Source organism: Pseudophryne corroboree, chromosome 4, assembly GCF_028390025.1.
Source record: "Pseudophryne corroboree isolate aPseCor3 chromosome 4, aPseCor3.hap2, whole genome shotgun sequence".
NCBI classification, from domain to species: Eukaryota; Metazoa; Chordata; class Amphibia; order Anura; family Myobatrachidae; genus Pseudophryne; species Pseudophryne corroboree.
The window spans coordinates 556,881,424-556,908,543 of NC_086447.1; the positions used below are offsets into that span (position 1 = coordinate 556,881,424).

The 27,120-nt window shown below is 43.6% G+C and overlaps 1 protein-coding gene across 1 annotated transcript in view; it reads left to right on the forward strand.

Moving 5' to 3' along the window:
- The window catches only part of LOC134909951 (uncharacterized), a 145,928-nt gene that overhangs the window by 25,879 nt on the left and 92,929 nt on the right, over positions 1-27,120 (forward strand). Inside the window, exons 2-6 of the mRNA XM_063917407.1 lie at positions 15,021-15,140; positions 15,710-15,829; positions 17,212-17,331; positions 17,691-17,813; positions 20,284-20,366. Coding sequence (XP_063773477.1) covers positions 15,021-15,140; positions 15,710-15,829; positions 17,212-17,331; positions 17,691-17,813; positions 20,284-20,366 — 566 coding nt within the window. The remainder of the gene's footprint in view (positions 1-15,020; positions 15,141-15,709; positions 15,830-17,211; positions 17,332-17,690; positions 17,814-20,283; positions 20,367-27,120) is intronic.

The following is a 27,120-nucleotide window of genomic DNA, read 5'->3' on the forward strand; positions in this document are numbered from 1 at the left end:
CACCCGACTGCCAGGATCTCAGTGAATGGCTATATCTCTCCCTCGTTCCGCCTGTTTCGCGGGACCAGGCAGGGATGTCCTCTGTCCCCAACCTTGTTTGCCCTGGCCATCGAACCCTTGGCCTGTCTAATAAGGTCCCACCCAGGCGTGGTGGGCATTCATACCGGCCCTCGTGAGGATAGGATTGCCCTTTACGCTGACGACATGCTGTTGTTTCTGCAGGATTACACCAGGTCTATGCCTACAGTGTTGCAATTGATTGAGGAGTTCGGTGTATATTCAGGCCTTCATATTAACTGGTCTAAGTCCTCTATTATGCCTGTGATTGCCCCCCCCCCCTGCTGCTCCTAAAATCTCCCTACCGCTATGTTGGACGGCGAAATTTAAATATCTTGGGATTCAGGTAACCAATGACCCCTCTGACTTTACACCTTTGAACCTTGATCCGATCATGCAACAAATTACTCGTAAATCCAAGACTTGGTGTAAGCTTCCATTGACTGTATCTGGCAGGGTCAGCCTCGTAAAAATGATAATACTACCTAAGATTCTATATGTGGTTCTGCAATCCCCTGTATATATTCATCCATCCTTCTTTAGAAAATTGAATAGTGTCCTGTCTTCTTTAATATGGGCTAGCAAACGTCCTAGAATACAACTGAACACTCTCACCAGGCTGCGCAGCGACGGAGGTCTGGCCTTGCCAAACTTTCAGATGTACTACTATGCCGCTCAGCTGTCTCATATTAGTGCATGGGTACAGGATACTGGCGTCACTTCTCTACACTGGGTATTTGTCCAATGCTACTTCCCCGACTTATCCCCCCTGCAGGTGTTGCTGAGTGGGAGCTTGGCCCGGTTCCTCCCTCCTCTTATATACCAAGCCATGAAGGTGTGGCGGGCACTAAAAATTCTTTTGAAATTTGATGGATTGGACCCGGACACCCCCCTCTGGTATTCTAAATGGCTCCCTGAACTGTATGCGCTCGAGGGGAGGGAAGTTTGGGCCCCTAAATCAGTGATTTCCATAAATCACCTTTATACGGATAATACGCTCAAATCCTTCCAACAACTAAAAGATGAGTTTAATTTGCCTAACTCCTATTTTTTTAGATACCTCCAGCTCAGACATGCCTTGCAGTCCCAATTCGCCAATTCCCCCCCTAAAATTATACCATTTCCCATTAAGACCTTTGTAAGTATGCTGGGTCGAGTTAAGATGATTTCCCATGCTTATGGTTATCTACTCGCCAAACTCCATATAGATCCTTTGACACGTCTCCGTGTCAAATGGGAGCAGGATCTGGGCCCCATAGATGAAGAGAACTGGGCCCTTGCTTTGGAAACTCCGTGCACGGTTACCAAATCCATCAGGTATCAACAGATACAATACTTCCTTTTGCATAGAATATATATGACCCCGGCCAGACTGGCCAAATTCGGGACGGGTCGTGTGGGTGACTGCCCTAAGTGTGGGATGACTGCAGGTACTTTTTGGCACCTCATTTGGGATTGTCCGGTGCTGCGGGCTTTCTGGGCGGGGGTCGGATCGATTCTGGGGAACACAGGGGTGGACGAGGCCATGCTTACTCCGCAATTTTGCATCCTGGGAATGGGTAGCTCTGACTTTGTGTCTGGTCCAGAGGGCCTATATGCTCGCAACATATGTGCAATGGCGAAGGTGAGCATTGCGAGGCTATGGATGGCCCCTAAGGGCCCTACACTCCCCGCTCTTAAGGCACTAATAAACGACACTGTTTTTAAGGAACGATACATTTATATGAAACACAATGCCTCCGCTAAATTTGAAAGAATTTGGTCTCCATGGCTGGAATCTATATACTCCGTCCCAGACCCTACAACTTAATGGTGATAGGGTTACTAACAGGTCCTGGATTTGCCAAGTTATGATCTTCTAGGGCCATAGGCTTCCCTCTCACCCAATGGGTTGTGAATGAGAGAGTGGCTCTGTGCCCATCTGGACAGGGTAGGATTTAGAGTGCTAGTATCCCCCAATGCGTCCTCTTCCCCATAATGTTTTTTGTCTCTTTGTTTTTTTAATTTTTTTATTTCTGGGGTTCTCTGTGTTTGGTTTCTGATTGTTTTCTTCTCTTTTAAAGGGTTTTACTCGGACGGATTGTCCGTAAGAGTTATATTTGAGGGGGGGGGGGGGGGGGGGGGGGGAACAAAACAAAGTATAATGTGATTTCATGAATACTAGAGTGTACGGATAATGCAAAATAATGGTATATATAACTGTACATTCCTATGCGCCTATGAGCAAATGACATAGTTTGAAAATAAGTCGAAAGTGAATGCTGTTCCCCGATGAGGACATGTCATTACGTGTTTAATGTGTTCCTGTTATGCAATGTCTGTATGCAAACTACTCTCCTTCGAAATAAAAATACTTTATTTAAAAAAAAAAAAAAATTGTGTCTTCAACAAGTGGTGGCCGAGGTTCCCCTGCTTCAGAGGGGGAAGGGGTACTACTCAACCCTGTTTGTGGTCCCGAAAGCGGACGGTTCGGTCAGACCCATTTTGAATTTAAAATCCGTGAACCTTTACTTAAACCGGTTCAAGTTCAAGATGGAATTGCTCAGAGCGGTTATCGCCAGCCTGGAAGGGGGGGATTTTATGGTATCGCTGGACATAAAGGATGCATACCTGCATGTTCCCATATATCCTCCTCATCAGGCGTACCTGAGATTTGCGATACAGGATTGTCATTACCAATTTCAGACGTCGCCGTTTGGGCTTTCCACTGCCCCGAGAATTTTCACCAAGGTAATGGCGGAAATGATGGTGCTCCTGCGAAAGCAGGGTGTCACAATTATCCCGTACTTGGACAATCTCCTCATAAAAGTGAGATCACTGGAGAAGTTGCGAAACAGCGTATCCCTTTCGCTGCAGGTGTCACAGCGACACGGCTGGATTCTCAATATTCCAAAGTCGCAGCTGGATCCTACGACTCGCCTGTCCTTCTTGGGCATGATTCTGGACACAGACCAGAAAAGGGTTTTTCTTCCGGAAGAAAAAGCACAGGAACTCATGACTCTAGTCAAGAACCTGTTGAAGCCGAAACAAGTGTCAGTGCATCATTGCACTCAAGTCCTGGGAAAAATGGTGGCGACATACGAAGCCATTCCCTTCGGCAGGTTCCATGCAAGGACTTTCCAGTGGGACCTACTGGACAAATTGTCCGGGTCACATCTGCACATGCATCAGCGGATCACCCTGTCCCCCAGGGCCAGGGTTTCTCTCCTGTGGTGGCTGCAGAGTGCTCACCTTCTAGAGGGCCGCAGGTTCGGCATTCAGGATTGGATCCTGGTGGCCACTGACGCGAGCCTCCGCGGTTGGGGAGCAGTCACACAGGGAAGAAATTTCCAAGGCCTTTGGTCAAGTCAAGAGACTGGTCTTCACATCAACATCCTGGAACTGAGGGCCATATTCAACGCCCTACGTCAAGCGGAGACCTTACTTTGCGACCGACCAGTGCTTATTCAGTCGGACAACGTCACCGCAGTAGCTCATGTAAACCGCCAAGGCGGCACAAGGAGCAGAGTGGCGATGGCGGAAGCCACCAGAATTCTTCGCTGGGCGGAGAATCATGTGAGTGCCCTGTCAGCAGGGTTCATTCCGGGAGTGGACAACTGGGAAGCAGACTTCCTCAGCTGACACGACCTGCATCCAGGAGAGTGGGGACTTCATCAGGAAGTCTTCGCACAGATTGCAAGTCGGTGGGGATTGCCCCTAATAGACATGATGGCGTCCCGTTTCAACAAAAAGCTACAAAGGTATTGCGCCAGGTCAAGAAATCCTCAGGCGGTAGCTGTGGACGCCCTAGTGACACCGTGGGTGTTCCAGTCGGTCTATGTATTTCCTCCTCTTCCTCTCATATACAAGGTGTTGAGAATAATAAGAAAAAGAGGAGTGAGAACAATACTCATTGTTCCGGATTGGCCACGAAGGACCTGGTATCCGGATCTGCAGGAAATGCTCACAGAAGATCCGTGGCCTCTTCCTCTAAGACAGGACCTGTTGTAACAGGGTCCCTGTTTGTTCCAAGACTTACCGCGGCTGCGTTTGACGGCATGGCGGTTAAACGCCGGATCCTAGCGGAAAAAGGTATTCCGGATGAGGTCATTTCTACGCTAATACAGGCTAGGAAGGGCGTGACATCTAAACATTATCACCGGATATGGCGAAAATATGTTTCTTGGTGCGAGGCCAGGAATGCTCCTACGGAAGAATTCCATCTAGGCCGTTTTCTTCACTTCCTACAGACTGGAGTGAATTTGGGTCTAAAGTTAGGCTCCATTAAAGTTCAGATTTCGGCCTTGTCCATTTTCTTTCAAAAGGAATTGTCCTCTCTGCCTGAAGTACAGACTTTTGTGAAGGGAGTACTGCATATTCAGCCTCCTTTTGTGCCTCCGGTGGCGCCTTGGGACCTTAACGTGGTGTTAAATTTCCTTAAGTCACATTGGTTTGAACCACTTCAAACAGTGGAGTTGAAATATCTCACTTGGAAGGTGGTCATGTTGTTAGCCTTGGCTTCGGCTAGGCGAGTTTCGGAATTGGCGGCTTTATCACATAAAAGCCCCTATCTGGTTTTCCATATGGATAGAGCGGAATTGCGGACCCGTCCTCCATTCCTACCTAAGGTGGTCTCATCCTTTCATATGAACCAACCTATTATCGTGCCTGTGGCTACATGGGACTTGGAGAATTCCGAGTCCCTTGATGTGGTCAGGGCTTTGAAGATTTATGTGGCCAGAACGGCTAGGATCAGAAAAACAGAAGCACTGTTTGTCCTATATGCAGCCAACAAGGTTGGCGTCCCTGCTTCAAAACAGACTATTGCTCGCTGGATCTGTAACACGATTCAGCAGGCGTATTCTACGGCAGGATTGCCGTTACCAAAATCTGTTAAGGTCCATTCCACTAGGAAGGTGGCTCGTCTTGGGCGGCTGCCCGAGGGGTCTCGGCACTACAGCTGTGCCGAGTTGCTACCTTTGCAAAGTTCTATAAGTTTGATACCCTGGCTGAGGAGGACCTCCTGTTTGCTCATTCGGTGCTGCAGAGTCATCCGCACTTTCCCGCCCGTTTGGGAGCTTTGGTCCTTACGGAGTCCCAGCATCCTCTAGGACGTTAGAGAAAAGAAGATTTTAAACCTACCGGTAAATCTTTTTCTCGTAGTCCGTAGAGGATGCTGGGCGCCCGTCCCAAGTGCGGACTAATTCTGCAAGACTTGTATATAGTTGTTGCTTTCATAAGGGTTATATTATAGTTTCGTCGGTTATGGACCGATGATATGTTGTTGTTCATACTGTTAACTAGATTGCATATCACAGGTTATACGGTGTGATTGGTGTGACTGGTATGAATCTTGCCCTTAGATTAACTAAAATCCTTTCCTCGTACTGTCCGTCTCCTCTGGGCACAGTTTCTCTAACTGAGGTCTGGAGGAGGGGCATAGAGGGAGGAGCCAGTGCACATCCAGATCCAAAGTCTTTCTTAAAGTGCCCATGTCTCCTGCGGAGCCCGTCTATCCCATGGTCCTTACGGAGTCCCAGCATCCTCTACGGACTACGAGAAAAAGATTTACCGGTAGGTTTAAAATCTTATTGTAACTTTAGGCAAGTACCTGTACTTGCCTAAAGAGGTACTAGAGGTACCTGTACCTCCCTTTTTATTTTTTCATTTTTAATTTTCCATAGAAAATTAAGCATTGTGTGTTTACATGTGTGTGGACGTATGTGTGTGATAAAAATCAGAGTTGGAACTATCATTGATGCAGCAGATGCATTGTACCAGGGCCCCAGAGGACTAAGGGGCCCACTATTGCCCAGACCAGCAATGAGTTATCCCCTGGCACCCCCACAGACCATTAAAAGCAATGTCCAATGATTGTTCCATTGAAGAGAGCAGGGTGAGCCCCACTGCCTGAGGAACCTAACCATTACCATAGGTAGGCAGGGCTGACCTTGTGTATACCAAACTGAGGGCGGGATATATTAAAATACATTGCCGCCCACTGCAGTGATGTTAATCGCATATGTGCTAGCATATGTAATTAGCATCGCAATGCGATGACAGAGGCCCCCTGCAATACCTGTGAAAAGGTTTTCTGCCTCCCCCTGCATTTTTCTGTCAGCCCCTGCCTTCCCTTGCCTTACGCTGTCACCCACTCCTGTGTGGCATATGGTGAACTTGGGGAGGAGGGGGGCCCAAATTATATTTTTGCACCTGAGCCCACCACTCACAAGTTATGCCACTAATAGACATCATCCCTACATGATTGCTTTTTTTTTATTTTAAGAATAGTGTATTCTTTCAAAAACATATGGGACAAAGTTATTAACATCTTTGAATACTATTTTAAATTTGACTAAAGTAAGTTGCATCTTATTGCAAAAAGTTCAATTTTCTTATAATACCTAGTGTTCAGGAACTATTTCCCTGGGATATAAAAACAAATGTAATATCCCTTTGCCATCCATCAACATGGCTAAAATGAAAGAGCTGCCAACACAAATGAGACAGAAGATTGTGGACCCTCACAGATTCGAAAAATATTATAACTTTTTTTTTTTTTTTAATTATCATTGACTACAATCAGGCGGGTTAAGAAAGAAGCAGGAGAACAAAGAACAGTTGCAAATTTGCCAGCAAGAGAGCACATGAGCATACTGCCCCCACACAGCGCCGTAACTAGGTGTGTGCCAGCGGTGCCTTGCACACAGCGCAACTGCACTGTGGGCGCACCGTCTGGCATCACCACCTGCACGGCCACTGCCCGCTCCCTCGGCTCTCACTGTCTCCCGCTGACCGCCGGTGCCCTGTTCATTTTGTTTTGTAAAGAAGCCGCGGCCGCTATTTTAAGTCCGGGCAGTGGATGATGATTGCCGGGTTGCCGTCAGGCACCTCCCCTCCCTTCCCCATTTCCCCAGCCACGCTGTGCCGCTATTCCCAACCCAGTGAGGGATGCCAGTCGGAGACTTACATTATAATTGCATACTGTAGCCCATATATATGATCCAGAGGAGAGCCACTGCATACTGTTCTACAGAGGCAGACTGCCTCCAGCTATGTCCGGCTGAGACCTCTCCCGGAGAGGTCACAGCTGGACATGGCTGGAGGCAGTCTGCCTCTGTAGAACAGTATGCAGCGGCTCTCCTCTGGATCAGGCTCTCCGGTCCGTGTTTATGCTGCAGCACTTGGGCAGTGACAGCAGCTGTTCCCGGCCTCCCGCACTGTCACATGCTGCAAGGACGCGCTGTTGTTCCTGGGAAACAGAACGAGGAGCCGGAGCTGAAGAGACAGAGAGCAGTAAGAAGACGTCCTATGTAAGTATATAACTACCGGGGGTTGGGGGAGCGCAGTATAGCAATGGGGGAGGATGAGCACACAGAGGAATATAAGTGGAAGGAGCTTTATTGTGTTGTCTACAAATGAGGGAGATGGGGGAGGGGGAGGAGGCGAAGAGCACATAAAAAACAGCCACTCTGGAATGAGAGGGTGTGTGTATGTGTGTGTTGTGGTGGGGGTGGGGGGGGGCTGGGATGGGGTGGATTGGGGTGTTTCAGAGATACAGCAGAATAAACATGAAACACAGGATGTACATTAAAAGCATGGGGGTGATGGGTGCTGTGGAAAACAGTAATGAACATACATGGGGTCAGATATTACAAGGGCACTTGATGGTAATTGCTGATGGTGGTGTAGAGTACAGAGCACAATAAAGAAATTAAAATACAGAAGATGGGGTTTGTAGAGGTGAGTGCCACAATAAATAAACCCCAAATAACAGGTGTGCTGTAGTAAGGTAGTATCTCTTCCGGTCTCTCCTCTTCCCTCTTTCTTTTTCTCTCTTGCTTCCCTCTCTGTCTCTCTTCTTGACACTCTTTCTCCCTGACACAATCTATCTCAGACACTGTCTCTTTCTCTTATGTCCTAGAGGATGCTGGGGACTCCGTAAAGGAACATGGGGTATAGACGGGCTCCGCAGGAGATAGGGCACCTAAAAAGAACTTTGACTATGGGTGTGCACTGGCTCCTCCCTCTATGCCCCTCCTCCAGACCTCAGTTAGATTCTGTGCCCAGAGGAGAAAGGGTACACTGCAGAGAGCTCTCCAGAGTTTTCTGTTTTAAAGGAATTTTGTTAGGTTTTTTATTTTCAGGGAGTCCTGTTGGCAACAGGCTTCCTTGCATCGTGGGACTGAGGAGAGAGAAGCAGGGCTGGCTTTACGGTTGGGCTCTGTTTCTAGGCTACTGGACACCATTAGCTCCAGAGGGTGTCGGAACACAGGTCTCACCTGGGGTTCGTCTCGGAGCCGCGCCGCCGTCCTCCTCACAGATGCCGAAGATAGAAGCCGGGTGAGTATGAGAAGGCAGAAGACATCAGGCGGCAGAAGATATCAGATCTTCATGAGGTAAGGCCATTGCTCCAACTATACACACACACACACAGAGCAGCACTGAAGGGTGCAGGGCGCTGGGGGGGGGGGGGGGGGCGGGCGGGGGCGCGCCTTGGGCAGCAATATTCCTCACTTCTGGGCATGTTAAGATGGATTAGGCTGCGGAAGCAGTAAATCCAAGAATCCCCCGCCATTTTAATGAAATAAGAACTGGGACCGAAGCCCGCCGTCGGGTGGGCGGGGCTTGATCCTCAGCACTAACCAGCGCCATTTTCTCCACAGAGGCTGCATGCTGAACGCTGGCTCCCTGGTCTCTCCCCTGCTGAACTTCACAGGCTGGAAAAAAGAGGAGGGGGGCACATTAGCGATGCAGTGAGTGGGAATTGGAATATTATTATATAAAAAAGCGCTATCTGGTCATATTTTTCCACAGTGTTATTAAGCGCTGGGTGTGTGCTGGCATGCTCTCTCTCTGTCTCTCCTAATGGCCTGGTTGGGGTTTTGTCCCCTTGTAGGTTAATCCCTGTGTGTGTGGGGTGTCGGTACGTGGTGTCGACATGTCTGAAGCGGAAGGCTTCTCCAAGGAGGAGGTGGAGCAAATGAGTGGTGTGTCCCCGTCGGTTGTGCCGACTCCGGAATGGATAGACATGTGGCATATGTTGAATGCAAGTGTGGCATCTTTACATGCTTGATAAGGCTGAATTAAGGGGGACATCAGGGGGTCAATCCTCGGATTGGACCGACTCACAGGGCCCGTCGGGGTCTCAAAAGCGTCCCTTAACACGACACTACTACCGACACGGATTCTGATTCCAGTGTCGACTATGACGAAGTAAAATTGCACCCTAGGGTGACTAAAACCATTCAGTGTATGATTGTGGCAATAAGGGATGTGTTGCATATTGAGGATAAACCCTCGGTCCCCGACACAAGGGTGCACATGTTTAAGGATAAGGAAACAGATTATTAATTTTCCCACATCTCATGAATTAAATGATTTCTTTGGAAAAGCTTGGGAGACTCCGGAAAAGAGACCGCAGATCCCCAAAAGAATTTATATGGCATACCCCTTCCCTAAGCAGGACAGGGAGATTTGGGAATCACCCCCCACTGTGGACAAGGCCCTGACGCGCTTGTCCAAGAAAGTGGCGCTACCGTCTCCTGACACAGCGGCCCTTAAGGACCCTGCAGATCGCAGGCAAGAAACTACCTTAAAGTGTATTTATTCTCATACGGGTGCTGTGCTAAGACCGACAATTGCGTCCGCATGGGTGTGTAGCGCAATTGCAGCTTGGACAGATGAGCTGACAGATCAATTTGATAATATGGATAAGGATACTATATTCTTAACTCTAGCCCATATTAAAGACGCAGTCTTATTTATGAGGGATGCTCAAAGGGACATTGGACTGCTAGCTTCTAGGGCCAATGCCATGTCTATCTCGGCGAGAAGATCCTTATGGACTCGCCAATGGACGGGTGATGCGGATTCCAAAAAACATATGGAAGTACTACCCTATAAGGGTGAGGTATTGTTTGGGGATGGGCTGACGGACCTGGTTTCCACAGCTACAGCAGGTAAATCAAATTTTTTACCATATATTCCCCAACAGCAAAAGGAAGTAACACCCTATCAGATGCAGTCCTTTCGGTCGCACAAGTCCAGAAGAGGTCGCCAGAGGTAAGGGCAGAGGCAAAAGAGCACCTGATTTGGCAGGTGCCCAGGACCAAAAGTCCTCCCCAGCTGCTCCAAAACCCACAGCATGACGCTGGGGCTCCCCTGAGGGAGTCCGCACCGGTGGGGGCACATCTTCGACTTTTCAGTCAGACCTGGGTCAGATCAGACCTGAATCCCTGGGTGTTGGAAATAGTTTCCCAGGGGTGCAAACTGGAATTCGAGGAGGTGCCCCCGCGCCGATTTTTCAAATCGGCCCTACCAGCTTCCACATCGGAAAGGGATGTAGTGTTAGCTGCAATTCAAACGCTGTATATACAGCAAGTGATAATCAAGGTTCCCCTGCACCAGCAGGGAAGAGGTTACTACTCAACCCTATTTGTGGTCCTGAAACCGGACGGTTCGGTCAGACCTATTTTGAATCTGAAATCCCTAAACCTGTACATAAAAAGATTCAAATTCAAAATGGAATCACTCAGAGCGATAATAGCCAACATGGAGGAGGGGGAGTTTATGGTGTCTCTGGGCATAAAGGATGCGTACCTTCATATCCCCATATATGCCCCCCATCAGGAATACCTGAGATTCGCTGTACAGGATTGTCATTACCAATTTCAGACGTTGCCGTTTGGACTTTCCACGGCCCCGAGGATTTTCACCAAGATAATGACGGAAATGATGGTGGTCCTGCGCAAGCATGGAGTCACAATTATCCCATACTTGGACGATCTCCTGATAAAAGCGAGATCAAGAGAGAAATTGCTGAGCAGTGTGGCGCTCTCTCTGAGAGTGCTCCAGGAACACGGTTGGATTTTAAATCTACCGAAGTCACAGTTGATTCCGACAACTCTACTGCCGTTCCTAGGTATGATACTGGATACGGAACAAATGAAGGTCTTCCTCCCAATAGAGAAAGCCCAGGACATCCAGAACATGGTCAGAGACCTGCTAAAACCGAAAAGGGTGTCTGTTCACCAATGCACTCGAGTTCTGGGGAAAATGGTGGGGGCCTACGAGGCCATTCCCTTCGGAAGGTTCCATGCAAGGACTTTTCAATGGGACCTTCTGGACAAGTGGTCCGGGTCCCATCTGCACTTACATCGGAATATAACTCTGTCCCCAGGGGCCAGAGTGTCTCTCCTGTGGTGGTTGCAAAGTGCTCACCTGCTGAAGGGTCGCCGGTTCGGAATTCAGGACTGGATCCTGGTTACCACGGACGCGAGCCTCCGAGGATGGGGAGCGGTCACACAGGGAAAAAATGTTCAGGGACTTTGGTCAGACCAAGAGTCCTGTCTACACATCAATGTGTTGGAACTCGGGGCCATTTACAACGGCCTTCGACAAGCGGAGAGTCTTCTCCGAAACCTACCGGTTCTGATTCAATCAGACAATGTCACAGCAGTGGCTCATGTGAACCGCCAAGGCGGGACAAGAAGCAGAGTCGCGATGGCGGAAGCCACCAGGATTCTTCGCTGGGCGGAAAATCATGTAAGCGCTCTGTCGGCTGTTTTCATTCCGGGAGTGGACAACTGGGAAGTAGACTTCCTCAGCAGACACGATCTCCATCCAGGAGAGTGGGGACTTCATCAAGAAGTCTTTGCAGACATAACACGCCTTTGGGGAACTCCTCAAATAGACATGATGGCGTCACGCCTCAACAAAAAGCTTCAGAGGTATTGTGCCAGGTCTCGGGACCCTCAGGCAGTGGCAGTAGACGCTCTGATAACACAGTGAGTGTTCAAAACGGTCTACGTGTTTCCTCCTCTTCCTCTCATCACAAAAGTGTTGAGGATCATAAGGCAAAGAAGAGTACAGACGATACTCGTTGTCCCAGACTGGCCTCGAGGGGCCTGGTACTCAGATCTACAAGAGATGCTCACAGGAGATCCCTGGCCTCTTCCTCTGAGGGAAGACCTGTTGCAACAGGGGCCCTGTGTATTTCAGGACTTACCGCGGTTACGTTTGACGGCATGGCGGTTGAACGCCGAATCCTAGCGAAAAAAGGGATTCCGGAAGAGGTCATCCCTACTTTAATAAAGGCTAGGAAGGAGGTGCCGGTTAAGCATTATCACCATATCTGGCGAAAGTATGCGTCTTGGTGTGAGACCAAGAATGCACCTACGGAAGATTTTCATCTGGGTCGTTTTCTCCACTTCCTACAGACAGGAGTGGATATGGGCCTGAAATTAGGCTCTGTTAAGGTTCAGATTTCGGCCCTCTCGATTTTCTTTCAGAAGGAATTGGCTTCTCTTCCAGAAGTCCAGACGTTTGTAAAGGGAGTGCTACACATCCAGCCTCCTTTTGTGCCTCCAGTGGCACCGTGGGACCTCAACGTGGTGTTGCAGTTCCTAAAATCACACTGGTTTGAACCGCTTAACAAGGTTGAGTTGAAATTTCTTACTTGGAAGGTAGTCATGTTGTTGGCCTTGGCATCAGCAAGGCGAGGATCAGAATTGGCGGCTTTGTCACACAAAAGCCCCTACTTGATTTTTCATGTGGATCGAGCTGAATTGAGGACACGTCCGCAATTTTTGCCTAAGGTGGTTTCTTCATTCCATGTGAATCAACCTATTGTGGTGCCTGTGGCTATAAGTGACCTTAAAGATTTATGTAGCCAGGACGGCTAGAATTAGGAAAACAGAGGCTCTGTTTGTCCTGTATGCGGCCAATAAGATTGGCGCACCTGCTTCGAAGCAGACTATTGCTCGCTGGATCTGTAATACGATTCAGCACGCTCACTCTACGGCTGGATTGCCGGTACCAAATTCGGTTAAGGCCCATTCCACTAGGAAGGTGGGCTCTTCTTGGGCGGCTGCCCGAGGCGTCTCGGCATTACAACTTTGCCGAGCGGCGACTTGGTCGGGGTCAAACACTTTTGCTAAATTCTACAAGTTTGATACCCTGGCTGATGAGGACCTAGCGTTTGCTCAGTCGGTGCTACAGAGTCATACGCACTCTCCCGCCCGATTGGATGCTTTGGTGTAAACCCCATGGTCCTTACGGAGTACCCAGCATCCTCTAGGACGTAAGAGAAAATAAGATTTTAAACCTACCGGTAAATCTATTTCTCCTAGTCCATAGAGGATGCTGGGCGCCCGTCCCAGTGCGGAAACTCTGCAAGACTTGTATATAGTTGTTGCTTACATAAGGGTTATGTTACAGTTGAAATCGGTCTTGGACCGTTACTGTTGTTGTTCATACGGTTAACTGGTTTTGTATGATCCAGGTTACATGGTATGATTGGTGTGGGCTGGTATGAATCTTGCCCTTGGATTTCTAAATCCTGCCTTGATTTGTCCATCTCCTCTGGGCACAGTTCTCTAACTGAGGTCTGGAGGAGGGGCATAGAGGGAGGAGCCAGTGCACACCCATAGTCAAAGTTCTTTTTAGGTGCCCTATCTCGTGCGGAGCCAATCTATACCCCATGGTCCTTACGGAGTCCCCAGCATCCTCTACGGACTAGGAGAAATAGATTTACCAGTAGGTTTAAAATCTTATTTTCTCTCCCACTGACACTCTCTCTCCATCTCTCTCTTCCTATATTTCTTTTCTGCCTACCGTAACGTGTAAAATGGGGCTCTACCTGGTGTAATGTGTTTAAGTGGCGCTACTGTCCGGTATAATTTGAATAATGGAGACTACTGTGCAGCGTAATATAATTTGGTATTATTTTGTGGCCACGCACCTTCCCCATGAAGCCACGCTCCTATATTTTGCCTTATTCAAAATATAATGTGGGGGGGGGGGGGGGGGGGGCGCCGATGATATTTCTTGCACACAGCGCTAAAATGTCTAGTTACGGCACTGCCCCCACATACAGTGAGGAGGATGCTAAGAGTCTAAGATTCAGTTTCAGAACTACACAGTTTGATTGAATCTTCCAATTTTACAATGGCAAAATCCACTGTCAGACACCACCTCCATGACCAGACACTTTTTGTAAGAGTACTACGAAAAAAGCCTTAACATTGAGACATAAAATGAGGCAACTGAACTTTGCAAAATGTTATTAGAACAACAAATGAAATAGTGTGATGTGGACAGCTGAGACAAAAAGTGGACTTTGTGGCCATGCATCCCATCCGCACGTTTGGAGAAAAAAAGGGACTACATACATAGGTAAGGTACTGGGATCCCGGCGCTTGGGATGCCGGCAGTTGAATACCGACAGCGGCATCCCGATGCTCAGGATTTCAACACCTACTAGGTGTGATACCCCTAATCTCTAACCTTCCTAACCCTCGCCAGTGGTGTCTAACCCTAACACCCCCACACACGCGCACACACACACGCTAACCCTCCCCCGCAGCCTAAACCTAAAATAGCCCCAAGCCCCCCCTTTACATGGTTCCAAGATCTCTCAACAAGTGTTCTGTAACCTTATTCTTAACCAAATTTTAGTAATAGGGATGCAAATTTTTTGGAATCTGTTTTGTTGTTGTTTTATTTGTTTTGGTTCTAGATCAGGATATGATAAAAAAAAAATATGCAGCTTACCACTTTGTTTATGTTGAAATATCACTTCTTGCAAGTGTGGTTAATGTACTCTATTAATTTTAGCTAATTTCCATAAAGGGCACCAATAATTCTGGAGTTGACTGTATGTCCTAACTCTGTTCACTGCTGGATCCCAAGGGGGTAATGAAAAAAAAAATATGTGAAGCTGTCATCCTCAAAAAAATAAAATAAAATTAAAATAAATAATAAATAAAAAAATGATATGAAGTTGACAGATGTACTATAATATTAATACAGAGTACATGTATGTATGTGTTTTTATGTGTTTGGCATTAAAAAAACAAAAAAGTGTATGCATAGGATGCAGCCGTATAAGATTCATTGAGGGTTCTCACACTGATTCTGCCATATGACTATAAATTAAGTGTGTGTGTTCTATAATTTATCTACTTGTTTTGGTATTTCAGGATTAAATGAGTCACCGGTGGGAAAAGAAACCCTGGATGCGTTGATGATCTTGGCGTTTTCTGAAAATACTAACCTTCAGCATTCTGCTGCTCTTTACTATCTGCATATGAGCCAGCACAGTATGTATCCCATTATGGTTTTAGGTGAAATATAAATACCTTTGTTACAGTAGTATAATTGCCATAAAATGGTCTTGTAGCACAAATGCTTGGTAACTTGGTAAACCTAGTTCTCAAATGAGGATCCCTAATATAATGAGTAAATCAGTTGACGCCAACAATATTTTAGCACAGTTTTTATGCAGTAAGTGAGATTATTAAAACAATTGTCACTATGTTGGAATTCCCTGTACATCTTTTGCTTGTATATATTCTAAAATAGCTCAAATTAATCTATGTGGAACTACAAGGTGATATGGTGATTTGCTTGTTTCTACTTTTCTTCCTGGTAAATTGCTTTCATTTGAGATTTTTATGATGCCATGGATAAGGGGGAGGGGGGTGCAGATGAGAAATAAAAAAAAACTACTATTTACCTGATCAGAATGACTTAATAATTAGCTTCCAAAATATGTGACATGGGGTATTTAATTTCTACAATATACATGCATAGCTTTGTACAGCCCTCGTGTGTGGTGTTTTTTTTTTTTTTTTTTGGTTTGTTCTCTCATTATTGCCCATATCTTCAGTGAATTCCCAGCTGCCACCAGAGTTCCTGGAGCCATACCAGCCGTTGCTGCAGTCCAGTGACCTGGAGGTCCAGCAGATGTCTTCTTTGTCCCTTGTGAACTTTCTTCTTGAAGGAAACTGTAAGTTGAAACAACCTGCAAACACACACAATAGTAACTGATTCAATCTTAATTTTTTTCTCCTTATTATAAACACAAGTTAATTGAGGACATAATAAAAGGCTGCAACACTTATCTCCGTTTACGGATACGGCCCATTTTAAAATTGTTAATTCATATTTTTCTATCTGCTCATATCTCTCTCTCTCTCTCGCTCTCTCTCTCTCTCTCTCTCGACATTGAGTGTGTGTGTACAGTATATTTAACCACTTAACTGACGATTTTCCCCTTAAAAAACTTTCATAACATTGTTTTATTATTATTTTTATTTAATATAGTTTAAAAAGTATTTTTTTCCAAATATTTAATTATTAAATTATGCACATCTGCAAAACGGATCTCCTCCTCAAAAAGTGGAGGACCCCGTGAGGCAGCGTGGTCACATGTGATCTGACCATGCCAGTTAAGAATAAGGTTGAGTATATGGTATGCAGTCAGTTTACCTCCAATCAAAATCCCGACGTTCAAAATCCCGACACCAATTGACCGGTGGTCAAAATCCCGACAAGGTCAAAATCTTGACATGGACAAAATACCGACATTTAAAATACCTACAAGGTCAAAATAGCGACATGAGTTTTTCATGATTTTTTTAATTGAAACCAACTTGTTCATACTTTACCATCCCAGTGGACCTGGAGGGGGAATATAATAGTGTGCCGAGCGCAGCGAGGCACCGTGCCCGAAGCATGTCGAGCGCAGCGAGCCATGCAAGGGGACGCGGTACAATTTATATGGTGTCCATGTTGACTTATGTCGACATACACACAAAAAAACAACCAAAAACGCATGTCGGTATTTTGACCTGTCGGCATTTTATATGTCGTATTTTGACCTTGTCGGTATTTTAAATGTCGGTATTTTGTCCATGTCGGGATTTTGACCTTGTCGGGATTTTGACCATCGGTCAATTGGTGTCGGTATTTTGAACGTCGGGATTTTGATTGGAGGTATTTCATACCGATCCCGAGTATATATGTGCATTTTTATAGTCTTAGTTTCTCCGGACCCCAAACAGTTCATGTTTCCAGGTCTCCTCACAGAATCCCAAGTAATATAATTAACTCCACCTGTGGATTTTTTTTAAACGTGTCAGTGAGTATTGAATACACATGTAAAATGTGATCTGTTTGGGCTCCTGAGGACGGAGTTTGAGAACCACTGTTTTAATGCAATATAATCACAACACAGTCAAGTTTTATTTTGTTTTGGTGGCCGTGTAATCCAGCATCTAAAAGTTAAAAAATGTATTTGATTCTTCATGTGAGCATCCCATTTCATGATGGCAAATAATTAATATTCTCATGTGTTCTGTTTTTTTTTTTTTTTTTTAATCTTTTCAGTGAATAAAGAGCTTGTTGTCCAGGTGGGATTACTTGAGCCGATACTTGAGATGCTGGAGTCCGGGGATTCCGCCGTACAATGTAATTCCTGCGCCTGCATCATGACTTTGGCAATCACAGGTTAGCACTAGTCATTTGCTCATAGGTGCATTGCATTGTACATTATGTATATAGTTTAGCAAATGTATGCGTTTGACGGATTTGTTAAATGGTGTTAACAGCAATATTAGTTATTGAACCACTGTATACTGTATATATTTATTTATTTATTCATCCATATACATTTGCTACTCATCTTTCCTTTAATATATTTTGTCATTTGTCAATTTTTATTTTATTTTATTTTTTTAAACTTGTCTCTTTTTGTTATTCTCTTTACTTTTATGAACATGGGCTATTGATGAGGGAAAGGGTAAATGTATGAATAGCTCATGATGTGTTTTTTTTTTATCAATAATTCAATTGACTTTGTTTTTCAGAATCCAATCGTGAGGCCATTGGTATTGCTGGAGGGATCCTGCCTCTGCTCACACTGGCAAAGTCTTATGATCCTAGAGTACAACAGAATGCTGTTGGGGCTATTCTGAACTTAACTCGTTCAGGTTATTTCATACTTATTTAATACTTTATATATGTATGTATGTCCCTGCACTGACTACTGTTAAATAAGTCTAAGCCAGGGCTACAGGTGAGAGTTCGCACCATATGATTAAGGAGCTGCTTTTGCATCACGTGATCGCACACTGCAGATGTGGGGAAAGGGGGTGCAAATCGGAGGAGGATGGAGTTAATAAAGTCTGCCCTGGGGTAAACAACATAAAATTAGTGACATTATGTCACTATTGAGTATTTAAGGCTGTTTCTAATGCTTTGCCATAGGTGAATGCCTAGGCTCCCCTGTTGGAAGTGTCAAGGTCCTGTTCCTTTCTCTAAGTGAAGTATCTTACTGTATGATGACAGATCCTGCAAAGTGACATTTTTGTGCAGTATGGTATATTGGTAGTAATTCATGGCCATATTGGTTATCGTGGTTCAGTAGTTAGTATGGAGACATCTGATCTGAGTGGCACGTGTGTGAGAGGATTTTGTGACATCTTTGGGAAGACAGGTACATGTGGGAGCTGGGGGTGTGTGGGGCATTTAGTGATAGGTCAGAGGATATGAGAAATAATTTTGATGCTTCTGTCTTTTTTTGTTTTAGAGAAAAATATCTTTATTTTAGACGCAGCCAAATATGCAGATGGGGAAATAGAAAAAGGGAGCAAGAGAGGTGGCCTTTTTTGTATATATAAATATATTCATTCATTTATCACCAAGATTAAGAGTAACATACAGCCCTCTTGCAGATTACAAGGCCGCTCGTATAGTATAACAGGTAGTTTATAAATGCTGTAGACCCTCAAGTTAGCTGTATTAGGTCTTTATAGTGTAATTTGTCTGCAGTGTAAATAACCTTGCACTCTAAAAGGGAGCTAGGAGGCATACTAAAAATTCTAACAAACTAACCATTTTATAGAGCTATAGGGGGGTATTCAATTAGCTCCAGTAATCTTAGTGCTATTGAATTTGCCCCCCTGCTTAATCAATTGTTCTGCTGTTTTTGCCTGTTTTTAAGGCATTTTCGCCAGTGCCTTTTCACCTTTCATTTTATTATTTATTTATTTATTTTTATTTTTATTTGTGAAAAGGCAAAACGGCCCACATTTTCACCGGCGCAGGTGAGAAAACATGTGGATTCACCAATCCACATGGTTTTTTGCTCCTGCTAAATTTTTCGCCTAGGCGAAAAAACAGCCCTGCAAATGAATAGGACAAATCCCCATTCACCCTAAAGATAATGAACAGTGCAGTTTTTTCCCCAAGGTGAAAAAAACAGACCTAATTGAAAACCCTCCATAGTCCAATGAAAGTGGAGCACAAGAGTGTTTCAGTGAAGGATTGTTTATAATATAAATAAAAAAATATAAATAAATAAAAAATATAAAAAAAAATAAAAAAAAAATTATATATATATATATATATATATATATATGCGAAAAACAATTAATTTAATAAAACAATAATGGTTAAAATGTTGTACAATAGTACATCAATGTAATGGTCATTTGAACAATAAATCCATAAAACAGTACTTCATGGTACAATATTTTTCATATTATGAAAAATATTGTACCATGAAGTACTGTTTTATGGATTTATTGTACAAATGACCATTACATTGATGTACTATTGTACAACATTTTAACCATTATTGTTTTATTAAATGAATTGTTTTTCGGGTCATGCTGGTTTAGAATCTCATTTGAATAACTGTATTGCTGAGCGCCCTCTGAATATTATACTCTCAGCATTATCTCCATCACCCACTAGCAGGGTGATTTTTCTAGAGGTGCTGCTATATCTCATAGAGCGCGAGTTAAGGGTATTGTCTTTTTATTTTTATATATATATATATATATATAGCAATGTAATTTGTTTCATTGATCCTATTAGCGGATATACTTGAGATTTTGAGCAAGTAGCAAAATTAAATTGTGAAATAAAATCTTTCATTGTGAAATTTTAATTTGTCTGTATTGACAGTGATGCATTTGTTTACAAGTCAAAAGTGATGAAACGTTTATAAGTATATTTCTAAATTACATTGTAATATTTGTTGTGTGTTTTTTTTTCTTCTCCATACATGAAGTGATAATTGTTTAATTATCAATGGCAATACAAACCTAAATGTTTGCACATACTGTATATAAGCATTTTAAATGGCAGATGAAAAGTTCACTTAATGAAACTGGTGGCTCAGAAGTATGCTAGTACTGAGAGAGTAGGGCAAGCTTGTATACAATTTCCAGAAAATGTAGTTGGCAAAGCAACTACTTAGTAAGCAAAATGGGCAGGGTGGGCCGTTTAGCCTGTAGATATTTCTGCAACGTTCTACTGTACTGTGGTGGTTTTGCTTTATTTGGCTTTATGTTAACAAAAGGAGCAACTATGGTTAATGTTCCATAAATATTTTATACATCAATATTTGAAGAATTATTCACATGAACTTTATTCATTGCATTTAACTTACAGAACGTATTAAGAGCATCCTGTGCCGAGAGGGAGCGCTGCCAGTTCTCACCCTGCTCCTGCAATCAGCTGATTCAGAAATCCAGGTATGACATAATGATGTGTGGTACTGGATTTGGTGTTGCATAAACTTTGATGGGGTTCATTATTTTTGTGAATTCACTGCAGATTATTCGACCAGTCTATTGGCTGTGTATTGACTTTGCATGTATAGGGTAAGCCCACATATACACAAGTACTATATTTAAAAAAATTATAAGTAGTAACTGTCTCACTGCTGTTAAATAGCTTTAAATGAAATATTCCTAGTATGTATAATGTTTACCCTGTGTAATGAAAGGTGTGGAATAATCCTGGGTTTCAGTAGTTTTACTTTTTCAATCTATCAAGTGAACATTCCCAGTTGAAGGTGATGCTGAATTGGATTCCTTCTTGTTTGCTACATTCTTATTGTAAGGGAGTATCGGCCAATCATCACTCCATCCCAGGGTCTCATAACAGTGTATTACACACACTAACAAAACTTTTGACAACAGCATGGGTCTATTCATATCCCATGAACATACCTCCCAACTGGGCTGTCCTGAGCTAATAGGTCTGTCCTGCTATCTCTTGAGTTGGACATGTATCCCGATTTGCACGAGGTACTACCCAGGTGTCTCCACTGTTTGTGGCAATACCGCTAAGTACACCCATCAGAGGCATTGCTATAGTGATTGTGTTGACTATCACAGTCACATGTAATGATAAATTTAAGATTGCTCTTGGAAAAGATGTAACTGTCCTGACAAAATTTGGGCACAAGCCGCCTCCTTTCTGCATTTGATTACAGCAGAGTATGGTAGGTGGCTTCAGTTCTTTGTAAAGCTGATAGAGTTGAGGAGTAGAGCCAGAAGGTGTTGTGAGAACTGCGTTATTGCTGGACCTAGGAATTGCAGCATGAGAAGAACTTCTCACAATCATTTCCTCTTGGGAAGTTGACCGTGGAAACTTCGCATTCTCTCCTGTTTAAGAATGAAAATTTAGCATTTTTGTTTTGTTACCTATGGGCTTGATTCTAATTTGTAAGTAAAGCAAAAACAGCAGGTAATTGTGCACAAGGGCAAACCATGTTGCACTGCAAGTGGGGCAGATGTAACGTGCAGAGATTTTGATTTGGGTGTGGTGTGTCTAAACCAATATCTAAATTGCAGTGATAAAAATAAAGCTGTCTAACATTTGCACAGAAAATTTTATATGTATTTGCTCTCCTTACAAAATGACTTGCTTTTTTTTTTGCTTTACTTCCAAATCAGAATCCGGCCATACATATATATATATATATATATATATATATATATATATATATATATATATATATATATAGTAAAAATTCGGCACTCACTTCCATAGGAATAAACAGCATGCCTGGTGCCATCCAAGGTGATAATTCACAAAATACACAAAGCCAAGATAGGCGGCACTCACGGACTTTTCAAAGCTAAATGACCACAGAAGCCCTTTAGCGCTTTACGTTTCGGTTTATTCAAACCTTCATCAGAAGCAAAATACATCTTACAAAAAACATACCTTTATACATATACATTTCACCACACGTGCAAACAATCTCCGGAGCCCCGGAAGCGGATATCCGGTTGCGTCATCTCACACTGACACGCCTGCCCAGCTGATGACGCTTCCCGGCCACTGTGTACACCATCACCATAGAAACATCTACAAAATACATGAAGAGTACCGGATACAATGTTAAAATATCATAAAGCACTAGATGTGTCAGCATATCAATGTTACATTCACTTTAGTAACATTTATATATAACAATGAAACATTATTAATATCATTGATAAATAAGTATAAGACAGGGTTAGAACAATAAAACAATGCCAGTATGTTCCGCAATGTCCAAGCAAGGGGATATTATTTATTTACAGATGTTTATATCTTTATTTATATTTATAAAGAGAAGGCTAATTTACAGAAAACAATTAAAGGATAATGACTCATTTAAGCCAAAGGGAGACACCGTGTTTAACAAATGTATCCACCGTGCCTCTTTCTGAAGTAACAGCCTTGCTCTATCTCCCCCACGATTAGACAAAGGGACGTGATCCAACATTTTGTATCTCAAAGAGGACAAATTGTGTCTACATTCCTTAAAATGTTTAGCTACTGGCTGATCAAACAGGAAAACAGATTGATCAGCCAGTAGCTAAACATTTTAAGGAATGTAGACACAATTTGTCCTCTTTGAGATACAAAATGTTGGATCACGTCCCTTTGTCTAATCGTGGGGGAGATAGAGCAAGGCTGTTACTTCAGAAAGAGGCACGGTGGATACATTTGTTAAACACGGTGTCTCCCTTTGGCTTAAATGAGTCATTATCCTTTAATTGTTTTTTGTAAATTAGCCTTCTCTTTATAAATATAAATAAAGATATAAACATCTGTAAATAAATAATATCCCCTTGCTTGGACATTGCGGAACATACTGGCATTGTTTTATTGTTCTAACCCTGTCTTATACTTATTTATCAATGATATTAATAATGTTTCATTGTTATATATAAATGTTACTAAAGTGAATGTAACATTGATATGCTGACACATCTAGTGCTTTATGATATTTTAACATTGTATCCGGTACTCTTCATGTATTTTGTAGATGTTTCTATGGTGATGGTGTACACAGTGGCCGGGAAGCGTCATCAGCTGGGCAGGCGTGTCAGTGTGAGATGACGCAACCGGATATCCGCTTCCGGGGCTCCGGAGATTGTTTGCACGTGTGGTGAAATGTATATGTATAAAGGTATGTTTTTTGTAAGATGTATTTTGCTTCTGATGAAGGTTTGAATAAACCGAAACGTAAAGCGCTAAAGGGCTTCTGTGGTCATTTAGCTTTGAAAAGTCCGTGAGTGCCGCCTATCTTGGCTTTGCATATATATATATATATATATATATATATATCACCATATATTGCCGGCACTCCACTATAAAGACAGCTTGCTCCGGTGCCACATCAGTGATAATGCAAATTCCAAAAAAGCAGGCACTCTGGAGACATCAATTGTAGCAAAAGTAACGAAAGTGTATTCAGGTCGGGTCGAGTACTTTCGGGGTCAACACCCCGTCCTCAGGACCACACCACAACAGTACAATCAAAGAACATAAGTGAACACTTACCCCCTTATACCCCACAGCCTGCAGTGATCTCCACACCGCGTCGCCATTCCGCTCTCCCGGGCCGCCGGCCAGAGGCGCATCAGCTGACACATTTCCGGAAGTCGCTCTGCCGTTACCATAGGAACGTCCTATTTGCGTTCCAATAAGCCGGACACGATGCGTTCCACAAACGGTCCTTCAATGCACTCACATGCAGGCGCCCTATGGACACAACGGAGGACACAGGTTATAAAGAGCACAACAGAAGTACATACCAAAACATTACAAATTATACTAAATACCTAAACAAAGAAACATATACATATACACAAAAAATGTAAAACCATATACAGTATGAGAATCATCCTATCATAGTACATCATAGTAACTCATATAGGAAATACATAGCTAGAAACTCAATCAGAAATCAAGGGAACAACTTCACCCATACGGACTAGAGATATTATACAAAGGAGTTCCAATTAATTTTGTCATTCAGACCACCAGGTTTTGTAGTTCCCAACCTCAGAATCCAACGTGATTCTTTAATTAACAGTGTCTTAGCTCTGTTACCACCTCTTAGGGACTCAGGAACATGGTCGATAATAAAGTATCGTATAGATTCCAGCGGATGATTATACTCCTTAAAATGTCTAGGGACAGGTTGATCAATATCTTTACCACTGAGGGAGAGTCTGATGGCTGACCTATGAGCGTTCATTCTTTCCTTGAATTTACGTGTGGTCTGCCCGACGTAGAATAAGCCACACGGGCAGACAACCACGTAAACAACATGACTGGTGTTACAAGTAAGCACATATCTAATATCATACACCTTAGCTGTATGAGGATGTTTGAATTGTTTACATTGGATGATAAATTTACATGTAGTGCAATCACTACATGAATAACAACCAGCTGGTTTGGTGTATGTGTTCGGTGCTTTAGGGATATTCAATCCTGAAATATCTGTACGTACAAGGCGGTCTCTTAAATTACTACCACGCCGAAAAGCGGCAATTGGTCTCTTGTTATTAAAGATGGGGAGATCTTTATCTGAGCGTACTATTGGCCAGAGAGCTTTACTGGCTCTCTTAACAATGGGGCTAGCTACCGTAAAATCACTACTCCATGGTAATAGGTTGTCCTGATTGCGAATCTTAGGTTCTAACAACTCAGTTCTAGACATATTCAGGACCTTAGTCTTTTGTACATCTAGCAGGTTGCGATCATACCCCCTGCATACAAATTTGGATATTACCTTATCAACTTCACCAGGTACTTTATCTATATTACTGGAGATGCGAGCAACACGCATCATTTGGGACAATGGTAATCCCTGTTTCAGGGCAACTGGGTGATGACTGGTTGCTACCAGCAATGTATTTCTGTCAGTAGGTTTATTATAGACTTCAGTTTCAAATTTATGATCTACAATACTGACATGAACGTCTAGGAAGTTGATATCAGAGTGACTATAGGTATATGTAAACTTGATCGGAGTCTGCATGTTATTAATCTCACCCATCATCTCAAGGAACGTTTCTATCCCCCCAGTCCAGAGTAAAAAGACATCATCGATGTACCTTTTAAACAAACCAATGTGTCTACTACGTACAGGGTCAGAGAAAAAAATCCTGGTTTCAAAGTCGAACATGTATATATTAGCATAAGAGGGGGCGACGGAAGAACCCATCGCACACCCTCTTAATTGTAAATAATACCTACTGTCAAACAGAGAATAATTACGACACAAAGTAAGTTCAAGTAGGTGCAAGAACAGCTCATGATCAATCAACTCTGTGGGTACATTAGCCTCAATAAAGTATTTCATCGCCCTCATACCCCCATCATGGGGAATGCTAGTATATAGGCTGCTGATATCCAAGCAGCACATTAACGTCCCTGGAGGGAGTTCTGGATAATCTTTCAGAATGTTTAAAAAGGAAGTAGTGTCCTTTAAGAAGGAATTCTGATTCAATAAACAGGGTTGCAAAATGCAGTCCAGAAACTGCGACACTGGGGAATATAATGAGTCTCTGGCCGAGATTATTGGCCGTCCTGGAGGTTTTTCACAATTTTTGTGTAATTTTGGAATCGTGTACAGTACTGGGATTTTGGGGTACTGTACACATAATGCCTCATGAATTTTCTTTGAAATCTTGTGCTCTGCATACGCCTTTGTAAGGATATGAAAAAGTTCCTTCTGGTAGGTGCTAGTAGGATCACAGGGCAACATCTTATACACCTCTTTATCGGATAGCTGGGATTGAATCTCACAACGGTAATCACTAATGTTTTGGATAACTATGGCCCCGCCTTTATCAGCGGGCCTGATGGTAATATCCTCATAGGATTGCAGGGACTTCAAAGCCAAATGTTCGACTTTAGACAGATTTAGGCGAGGTTTCGCAGGTGCATTAGCAAATTTGGTGACTGCTTCATCCATCAATCTACAGAATGTTTTGATTGATGGATTGTGGGAAATTGGGTCATAATTAGATCGAGATCTTTTCTGTAAAAAAGATTTAAAAGCAGAATCCTCACTGGAGGGCGTCCTACTAGCAAAGAATTCTTTTAGTCTCAATTTTCGGGCAAACCTATGAAGGTCACATTTCCAATTGAACTCATCATGGAAGTTAGTCGGTACAAAACTCAAACCACGGTTAAGCACCTGCAGTTCCTCTTGAGTGAGGGTCCGATCAGAGAGATTGAATATTAAGTTGTCTTCTTCTTCTCCTGCACTTTTCTGACCCCTCTGGTTCTGCCTGCCCCGGCGGGTGGGAGTTCGTCTAACACCCGCATGGGCTTTTTCTTTCCAGGATCTAAAGGGACAGATGCGGTCTTGCTTCCATCATCTGATTCAGATACCGCAAAGTCACTATCCGTGCTAGATCTGCCCGCCCCTGTCTGAGGGGGTTGTTGTTTCCTTCTTTGCCATGGTCGCCGTCTATTAGCACCCATCGGTCTCTCCTGTCCACCTGTAAGCCATTTATATACTCGATTTTCATCGTAGTCGGAGTCCACAGCAAACCTCTTACTCCTTTTGAACTTAAGCAGTTCTCTACGATATTGATCACATTGTGTCTGCATACGTTCCAGCCATTTTCCGTCACCATCATCTTCTAAGGTTTTAAGATGATCTTTCTCATAGATAACAATTTTTTGACGGGTTATATGTAGTTCCCTGTTCGCCTCCTCCACCACCAGGATCATTAAATCAAAGGCGCACTTATTTAATATGGCCACCCACTTGCGTACAAATTCGGGATTATTTCGGCCAATGGTCGGCACATTTCTCACTCTAAATCCACGTGGGATTTTATGATCCCTATAATAATCTGACAAAGAAATGCTATGTAATAAAAAGTCAATCTCACGTCTCTTCATCCTGAGCAGTTGATGATAGACATCCTCAGGATTATGTACAATATCCAACACAGGTACAGCTTCTTTAGACAAGATGCGGTTGATTTCATCAGTACTGTAACTGAAAGTCTCCCCCAACGGTGTCACCAATACACCATGTCCCACACTCTGTTCCACAGGCTGCGAGCACGGTATACTTGACTCCATGGGGATGCAATTCCGTCAGTAATGTTCAGTAACTGAAGTAGAGGGTAACCAATCACAGTTCAATTAGAAGAAAAAAGGCAAAATGGATGCAGGTGCCTTGCAACT